The sequence below is a fragment of the Hippichthys cyanospilos genome, chromosome 3, assembly GCF_059441005.1.
Source record: "Hippichthys cyanospilos isolate Australia breed blue-spotted pipefish chromosome 3, RoL_Hcya_1.0, whole genome shotgun sequence".
Taxonomy (NCBI): domain Eukaryota; kingdom Metazoa; phylum Chordata; class Actinopteri; order Syngnathiformes; family Syngnathidae; genus Hippichthys; species Hippichthys cyanospilos.
In genome coordinates, this window is record NC_142371.1 from 27,628,884 (window position 1) to 27,638,811 (window position 9,928).

At 38.0% G+C, this 9,928-nt stretch overlaps 1 protein-coding gene across 1 annotated transcript; it reads right to left on the minus strand.

Annotated features, from left to right (window-relative positions):
• Positions 1–1,027: 1,027 nt before the first annotated feature.
• LOC148426648 (3-hydroxyisobutyrate dehydrogenase, mitochondrial-like) lies at positions 1,028–9,515 on the minus strand. Its single transcript, XM_088411963.1, has 8 exons — positions 9,422–9,515; positions 7,989–8,149; positions 7,780–7,889; positions 7,569–7,690; positions 4,949–5,082; positions 4,074–4,150; positions 3,827–3,983; positions 1,028–1,600 (listed from the first exon to the last, which is right to left on the minus strand). Exons 1-8 carry the CDS (start codon positions 9,489–9,491, stop codon positions 1,442–1,444), a joined length of 990 nt encoding a protein of 329 aa, XP_088268089.1. The 5' UTR covers positions 9,492–9,515; the 3' UTR covers positions 1,028–1,441.
• Between the last annotated feature and the right edge of the window lie 413 nt (positions 9,516–9,928).

Below are 9,928 nucleotides of genomic sequence, written 5' to 3' on the forward strand. Positions count from 1 at the left end.
CGAAATACAGTAACACACCCATTTTTCCACACTAAACACGAAGCTCCTTTCCCACTTAATGCGTTCCTGATCTGCTCCGAAAGTCAGCATCAAAATCTTGTAATCCTATTTTGTAGAATAAATAATACATGATCATAATTATCTTGTTGACTGAAAAACGAGGTCACTGTCGTATATAGGTAATGACCAATCGCTGTTCAGCTTCCGAATGACACATGACCAAACTCAGAAAAGGTGAGCCAATATTGGTCATTACCTGAGCAACTGATGTCATATTCAGTTGAGAACGGATTAAAAAAGATGGATTTTTCTTGTCTTTAATTACAGAACAAATGTTTAGAAAATATCTGACTTAACTTCCCCTTTATATGGCCAAAAATGAACCTTTGTGACATATGATTTAAAACTGTAACAAATGTGAGAGCATCTATGTAACAAATATCAGTATGCATGAAAAGGTTAAAAGAAATCATTTTGAGCCTAAACGGGTATGAGTTGGCGTGACTGCACGCAAGCAAGGCCCGAGAGCAAAGTACTGGTGTGTTTGCAGTACCTATCAAGCAGATGACAACACAACTCTCAGCCTACAGTGCCTAATGGACTTTTTATGGGGTTGTCTTGTGATCGCATGACCTGTGGCACCTTGGCCCCTCAGTGGCTCTCTTTGGAGGAGCAGATCAGAAACATGCCGCAAAAGCTCATGGCTCACATCCAAAAACAGTGCACATTTTAATGAATTTGAGTTAGTCACTATAAGGTCTTTGGGGTTTTATTTGCTGGGTCCACTTGTGAAGCTCCTTAGTGTGTTTTGGCTTTTATACATCTCACTACTGTGTGAGAAAAAAACAAAAGCTACTGAATCCATGAGTGGTAAAAAAGTCAGATATTTCAAATTCAAAATTTTTATCACTAAAACAGCTAAAATATGCATTAACGTCACTGTAAATCTCAGTAGTTTAAATCAGATTGAAGATGACAAACAGCATATGGTGTTGTGTTTAGTGATTCCAGTTACAGGAAACTCGAGTTCAAGACATGTCATTTTCTTTATTTTTTTTTTTGCAACATTTAGGGCACTCTTATGCTAGTCCGATCACCAATGAATAGAAAGAAAAGGGTAACATAAAAATGATTGCAAACAAGAAATACACCGTCTTATTCTTGTAACTAAAATCCCCAGCTGACAGTATAAACGCTTTTTTTGGGGCAGCCTTAAAACGTTTGAAACTTCTGCACAGTATCACCTTCAACAAGGAAAGGAGTGTTGCATTGTTGAGAAAAACATTGTTTTGGGAGCTGACGTGGCTCTGTCTTTGACAACTTTGGAAGAGTCCTCATCGGGCCCCAAAAGGCACCCCCTGACTACGGTATGGCAGCAGCCCTGTGCGCTAACAGGCCCGCTCAGGTAAGGCTCCATGGGACAGAGAGGAGATGGCACATATTACTGTCCCTCCTCCTCGCGCAAGAACTGGAACACAGATGAGAAATCTTTACTGGCGTAACCACGGGCGCACATCATCCGGTAGATCTGATGAGCTAAGGAGCCCAGTGGAACGGGGGTTTTTGTGCTGGTGGCTGTGTTCTGGGCCAGGCCAAGATCCTGAAAAACACAAGTAAATTTTCATTTCTGCTACCGTAATCATTTAGTATAATTTCTACAAAAAGCAATACAGTTAAATTCACAGAATATGGAAATCAATAAAGTTTCAGTATCAAGAATTAAGAAGCTGGAGAAATACATGATCAATTGTACTACTTTGCAATGTGGCGCTTACCAAACATAACTTAAATTAACACCACTTATTTCCATAAAAAGATCTTCATAACCCCAAACTTTCATACATAAATCCCAACAAAAACCCGAGCAACATTCATTCATTTATTCATTCTTTTTTTTTGAGAACTACTTTAAGTATCATTATTTCAGAATCCATTTGGTACTGTCACGTGAATTTCAAATTCCAATGTTAGCCTAGCAAAAAGGATGTTTTGGTTACACCACAAGTATGACAAAATCAATTAGTTATAGTTATCATTTTGTCATTGCCTTAATCGAATTTCCAATTGCTAAATTTATGCATTGGGCTTCTTGTGCTTGAGTTGTAGGGGGTTGGAAAACAAAAGTCAATTACACCCTGAGGTAGAACTCTAATTGGTTGTTATTGTGTTTGGCATAACCTGTTAGGCTCCTGTTGTGGGTGGCAGGGCAGAAGGAAGATGTGAAAATGGAAGCACATGTAAGAGTTGCTGGTAAATATAACTTTATAAAATGCCCCGATAGCACCTTTAATAAAGGTAGAGTGATATGCATTATTTGCAAGAAAGCGCTTGCTTACCACAGAAGCAGGTCGTTTAGCCTACCACATAAATGCAAAGAACCCAGTTGGAACTGCAGCCGCAGCTAAAGACAGCAACAAAGAGGCTAATATAGCGAGCCATATTTGCCAAACTAAACTTGAAAACGTGCCAAATTTGAGCGAGTCTGCAAGGGACAGGATAGACGATGTAATATTTGATTGTTTTTTTTCTAATTATTTGGCAAATGACAAAAGAAAACAGCCAACACTTGGGACTAATCTCACAACAAAAGGCAAATGGTTACAGCTGCATCTGCTAAAGAAAATGGGGTATAATCTACGTGAAGCTAGGGTTATTGCAAACTGGCGATAAATGTCTGCGTTATTCCTTTTTTCCACCATTAAAATAGCCTCTGAAAACACCAGACAGAGTGTAGATTTGAAAAAATTCTCTGGATCCACATTTGCATATAGCAGTCATAAAAAGTCATCGATCTATATGCGTCACTCACACACATAGCTCAAGCAAGCGCCTATCACCTTTGTACTGTTCTTTGTACCTTTGTACAGTACACCTGTGTACTGTTCACCTGCTCTGCATCTGATGCAAACTCACACTGCTCTAGGTTGGACAAAATTGCAGTAGCGGGGAAGAATAGAATGCACTTCATTTATGCACTGCCAGCTTCTTTTTTTTTCTCTTTTATTTTTATGCTTTCACATGTGTTATAAGCTTCACTTGTTTATTGCAAACCATGATGGTAGTTGTTATTGTATATTGCATTTTCAAAAACAAAGTTGTAAAAAAAAAAAAACTTTACTCCTGCCTAGTGGCTTGACATGCTTGTAAATGAATTTGAAAATGCACTTATGTGTTCATTTCTTGAGGCAATGTGTTTAAACAAATGGAGCAGTATGGATTTTTTTGTTGTTGTTGTTGTTGTGTATCAATCTTTTGATGTGCTGCAATACCAAAATGTACTGTATCTTAATGGACTTTCTCAAATTTATTTAGGCGAGATTAAAATGAGAATAATTACATCAATTATTTACAGGTCATATGTAAAAAATCTTTTTTTTTTTTTATTGTTTTGACAGCACAATTTACGTCCTCGTTGGTTCATGTGGAATTATGTCATTTTAAACTAAAAGGGAATTTGACCTCCAAATTCTCTTTACAATAATATGTTGTCAGCAGTCCCACTAATAAAAAGATAGCATCCTCATAAATGCAGTGTTTGTGGATTATGAATTAAGTGAAAAAAACCCCCCACCAGTTTTATCTCAGCGGGATGATCATTTGACACTTGATATTGAAGATGACATCACAGTTATTAAGGGATCGAGTAAGGACCAATCATGGCTCAGCTTTTGAACATCACATGACCAAACTCAGAAATCAATTAACAACGAATATTAAAATTCTTTGGTTAAACATATCGTAATATAAGCACCAGTGCCAACTTTTGTTTGAAGCACAAGAATATACTCCAAGGTCAGGGTGACACTGAAGAAGCAAGTGAAGCTACCTTTGCCATAAGCTGGGTGCCAAAGCCTCCCTGGAAGTTATTTGCAGAAGGGACTCCCTCCATCACTCCGGGTACAGGATTATAGGTGTCACTGGACCAGCAACGGCCTGAACTCATGTTTAGGATCTTGGCCAAAAGTTTTGGATCCAGCCCAAGTCTGCAATGAAGGAACATTCATTCACCAGGGTGGGCATACATATAATTTTTGGAACAGATTGCCGTCATTGCAACTGTCGCGTGCGGTTACCTGATTCCCAAATTCATGGTTTCGGCTGTTCCGATCATTCCAATAGCAAGGAGCATGTTGTTACAGATTTTAGCAGCCTGTACACAGTGAATGAGAAAATCCTGTTTGATGAATTCAACTTAAAGGGACACTGTGTAAGATTTAGAAAGTTTTTTATTACGAACAGCAGGAGGTGCTGCATTTACCATTGTCCGTAGCTATAATAAACATGGCAGCCTCCGAAGAAGTGCCAGGGCCCATAAAATATAATTTAATGATAACGAGACCTGCGATTATGTTTAAAACATAGCAGCCTCTGGAGAAGTGCCACGCCCCATGTAATATAATTTAATGATAACTAGACCTGCGATTATGTTTAAAACATACTGTTGGTCGTTAAGAACACATTTATTTGCAAGTTTTTCAAATTTATAATCATTTATTCTTTTTAATGAAAAACGGTCTAAATGTTAGTGTCCCTATAAAGCTCAAAACATCACTTATATGTTAAGCAAATGTACACAGAAAAAATATAACTAGTTTTTTTTTTTTTTTTAGGTAAAACAGTTTTAAGGAAAAATTTAAACATATAAACGATTGACATTTTGCAACAATGTTCGTTCGAAGTTGTTTGCGTCATTAATTTGTGGTTTGAAATTGTATCTTTGAGTTGGGGACAATACAAAGGCCAATTTGTCATGTAAATTCTTATTTCTATACTGAAAATGTGAGTAAGCCAATTTTCATATCAGCAAAAACATTCATGGCTGAAGTGCCAAACCTAGAATTGTATCAATTTGCTGCATTGAAATTTTGAGTTCACACAATTTTTTAAAATTTTTTTTTACAAGTGTAGTTTTGACAAAGAAATGACAGAAAATGTTGACGTGTCCTACCTGTCCAGTCCCAACCTGACCACAGTACACCACATTGGCTCCCATGCAGCTGAGTAGCTCTTTGGCGGCAGTAAATTCTTCCTCTGCTCCCCCCACCATAAAAGTCAGTTTTCCTGAATTGGCGGCACCCACACCTAAACAATGGAAATTATGCGACTGTCACGGTTTGTTGCTACTTTCAAATAGTTCAGAGGTTGATGGATGAATGAATGATGGCAGAAGCAAATCAGAGCAATGTGCCCATAAAATGGCCATGTGTTCATACTTCTCACTCACGGACAGATTTTGTATCAAAAGAGTAGTTTAACCAGAGTACAAATATTGAAGATCTGCTACAGTATGAAGATTGATTACTTTGTGTCAGAAATATTGAGCAAATCATTTATTCTAAAAGATGATTTCTAAATAGCTAATAGATATTTAAAGAAAATAGTCTAAGAAAGCTTTTTACAAGTACGGTATTTTTCATTTCAATGTGGCTTACAAGGGAAGAATTTGGTCCGCTCACAAAAAACAGCTGCCAATCTAGTCAAAGCAAATTAGAACCCTGAACAAGTAAATGTAGTACGCTAGTTAAAACGTTGCTGGTTCACATGGGGTTAAAAAGCAGGCCATAAGAGTACCAGGAAATCAGTCATCGAGTTTACAGGATGCCAATGGAAAGAAACCAAGATTTCATTTCATTTCATTGGTCTTATGAGCAATTTAGCACTGTATAATGTGGTTGTAAGTGATGCTATTGTGCAGTCACTTTGCAAAACAGATTGCCAGTGTAAAGCCAGAGAGTTGGTTTGATAAAAAGAACCTTCAAAAACATTTTACAACTTGAAAGCAGAAAGTCCCCCTTTCCACTGTGAGACTGTGTTGGTGACTAATTCAGTGTGGTACTCTAGCATTCAATCTGCTCCAAAAAGAAATCAGATGGCAGGTTTTTTTTTCATCTGGTACTGACTGTTTCACATAAAGAATCAGGAAGAAGACACATGCTGACTCAATTAGGTTCCTAACTCCATGTGTGCTTTAAACAGATATGATTTGACAATACAGGATTGAACAGTAATAACCACACCACTGTACCTCTTTTGAGTGGAGTGCACACAGAGGATTGCCTCTTATGATTTTATCATAGTGATTGACATCATACATATAAACAATTTCAGCCTCCCTTTGCCTGAATACAATTTAACACTTTACTGGGCACAGTGGCCGCTTTCAGCCGATAGTCTAAACGAGCAAAACGTCCGAAACTGTACGTAACAGACGTTAATACCCCAACTATTTCTACAATTCTAAAATACCCCAACCCCTGAATTTCTCTAAAATTCTGAAAATTCTAGCCTGTTTAGGACCTAAAAATAGAAAAACGTGTGCCTGATAAAGGCCAATTTTGCCTGTTTTGACTATCGGCCAAAGGCGGGCGCTGTGCCCACAGGAAAGGTGTTAAGCCATGTGAAGTCTTTCAGTTCTTTCTTTCAAATCAAGAGAAGTGAGTTTTACCTAAAATCTGTAGCGTTCAAACAAATTGCGTGGGACCAAATCTAACCTTTACCTCTCTATGACCATCAGTAAACAAATGACAATGAAAACAAAATGGAAATAGTCTTGAACCAGTGTCAAAAAGATTGTCTCTGGTTAAAATCTTAAACCAAACAGCATTAAGTTCCTCTTAAAGATTTAACAGGCTGGAGCAGCTACTAAGTCCGAATGGTCTTCTCCAAGGGGTGTATGAAATGTCTACTGGACTGGTGTTGCATGAATGAAGCACGAGCACCACGGTGTCTCAGAGAGACCATACCGTGCAAAATATATAGTATATAAAAAATCTTTGATATGATATAACACATTTATGTACATCATATTGAAATTTATAGTGGGGTTTTAAAATAACAACTGTCTAAATATGACACACGGGGGCTTTAAAGCACCATGCATATGAAGCGTTGATGCATGCCTCAAACGAGTTCTTCTACACTGGGATAAAAGTGCTTCGGCATCGTTGGAGCAAGTGTGAAGACCTTGATGGGGACTGATGTTGAAAAAAAAAAAAATCAAAAAGCTTTTATCCCATTTAGTTTTTCTGATGCTTAAAACATTTCATTCATCCCCCGCAAAACAGTGGTACTAAAATTGGGGCACTTTCGGAGGTATATAGGATACTAACAGGGTTTCTTCAGGTACCAGCAAATCTATTTTAATACATCTTAATGCCTTGACAGGGAAATTACATTTTTCTTTTCAAATTAAGAGCAAATTAATTGGAACGTGAAGCCATGTACTACTAAATTGCATCATAAAGATTGCTTTGCGGTTAAACACAAAGAAATTTAGAAAATGACAGATTAGAGAATTAAATTTACTCTCGAACAACAAGCATAGAAAACAATCCGGGACATACCTGCTTCATGTTAGCCAAATTGCCAGTTTGCAGTTTGAGACCACCCACATTTTTCAGTTCAACAGCAGCACATCAACCACATCCTCAAAAATGTTCATAAGGGAGAAGAAACACCCTCTTGCACAGTTGGAACACTCAATTATGATCACCGACAACGAAGCGCGTGTACACATGGAATCGTGCATTCCGCCAATATTGCATTTAAATCTGGCATATAAAATTTACCTCCTGACACAGGTGCATCCATAAAAACCGCTCCCATCTTCTCAGCAGCCGCTGCCATCTCTTTCGAAACAGCAGGGTCAATTGTACTGGAGTCAATGAGCAAGGAGCCCTTCTTAACTTTCCTGTTGTTAACAAAGCAGGATTGTAAAATGATAATCTGGAAACACGATGCAAGTTATGAGGGAAGATGAGTAGAAAAGGAAAGCCATACTTGAGAATCCCATTGGTTCCAGTATATGCGTCAATAACATTAGGATTAGAGGGAAGCATGGTGATAATGCGGTCAGCCTTGTCTGCTACTTCGGCAGGATTATCAACAATCTGAGGAAACAAAAAAAATTGTGATGGTTGATGAGAACAAACAGGTGGAAGTGTTTTAAAATGAATAAAGAAGAACCTTATACAGTTTTACTATCGCACCTGGGCACCTAACTCTTGAACTTCCTTGCAGGACTCCGGAAAGACATCTGTGGCAATGACTGGGTAGCCGTTCTTCAGCAAATTCTTGGCCATTGGGTTTCCCATATTTCCAAGACCAATAAAGCCCACCTGTGTCTTGGAGGCCATAGACCGCGTGGAGGCTAGAACAGAATGGTGACAGTAAAAGCTTATTTTCAAAGATGATAAGAAAGATGACTGCTAGCATAATGCCGACACATGAAGCAAAACTCGCGTACATTTTTGCAGTGTTGTGACCCTTTGAGCGACAGGCATTCAAACATAAAAACTGTGGCAACACATGAAGACAGACAACACGGCTTCATGATGCATGACATCATACGCATCTAGATGAAATGCATCAACTTAGCTAATTCTTTGTTTTGTTTGACTGTGTGTTTTTACACAGTAATGTGCTTTTTTTCTGATTCTGCATATTTGTCAATCATGCCACACTATGCCTTAACACATAGCCAACAAGATTTAAAAAAGTTAAAGGGTTAGTTTACGTAGCCATCTTCAGCAGCAAAAAGGATGGATTTTTTGTTTTAGAGTTTTTTTTTGATAACTCCATTGTTTTTCATGTACAATTACAGTAACAAATTAAAAACACATTTGATGTTAACCAAAAATGTCATCGCATGTATGCAAGTCTCAGGTAATGACCAATCTGGGTTTACCTGCTTTCTGGGTTGTTCATTGGCTGTTAACAACTCAGCAAGCTGAGCCGTGATTGGCTATAGCATGAGCCCTGCACCGTGATGCTATTTTTGGTAAACGGTGAGGCAAATGGTGTTTTTCTAAGCAAAACTTTTACACATAAAATGGCGAAGTTAACTAATTATAGAAAAAACAATTGGTTTTGACATCGCTGAAAATTCTTGAATAAAGTTTTTAAAGTGTCTAATCTTGAAATAACTTGAATGTGTAGATTACATCTATCCATTAACCAATAATTTTGGTACATCAGCATTGAAGAAAAGTGAGTGAACAGGAAAAAAATGGCTCATATGTGTGTGTGTGTGTGTGTGGGGGGGGGGGGGGGGGGGGGGGTCAGTGGGATCGGTCTGCAGAGAAAGTTGACGTTATTACGTAATAATCCTTAAATAAAGTCAAACAGTCAAATAATGGCACATGTTATCCCGTTTCACCACAAGAAGTTCATAAAAACAAAACGGTGTATATATTTTCGTCAATACGTTACAGAAAGTACATAGCTTGCAAATGAGGTAAAAACGAGAGAAAAAAAATGTAAATGACAGCACAATCACCCTGAATTAGCTTAACAGTGTATCGAAAATGTAGTCAAACCTCATTTTAAAACTTTTTGGCAAAATTATGAGGATGTCTGGAAGAAAATACTCTTGAGGTGCCAACGACTAAGAGTAACGCATGCACTCTCACCGAGTCCTTACCAATCGCAAAGTGAACATTCTTGCACCGCCTTCCTACAAGGTACCGACTCCCTCTCAGCACGGCCGCCATGCTTGTCTCTTCTTAACCAAACTTGCTGACGCAATCTTGCACGCTTCAACGACGGAATTTCTAGCCAATCAAATATCGCGTTTACCCAGCACTGCCCCAGATTGCAGCCAATGAGCTGCGGGGGTGGGTTGACTGAGTAGATATGCACGTTGGTGCGAATGTGCGTCATTAACGCGCAACATAAATGTTTTTTTTTTCATAAAATTATATTTTTTAAATATATTTTTAATGTATTGATTTTCTTGAAAGTAATAATATTGCACTAAAATATTTTTGTTTCATTTGCCCATTTATTTAGATAAACAATGTTAGATGTTTTTATTATGGGTTCACCTGATTTCAGCAACGATGATACAGTAATGCCGCAAAATCGCTGCAACCAAACATATTTTAATTCGTTGGTAATTCGTTTTTTTTCAAAAGCATTACGCACGACC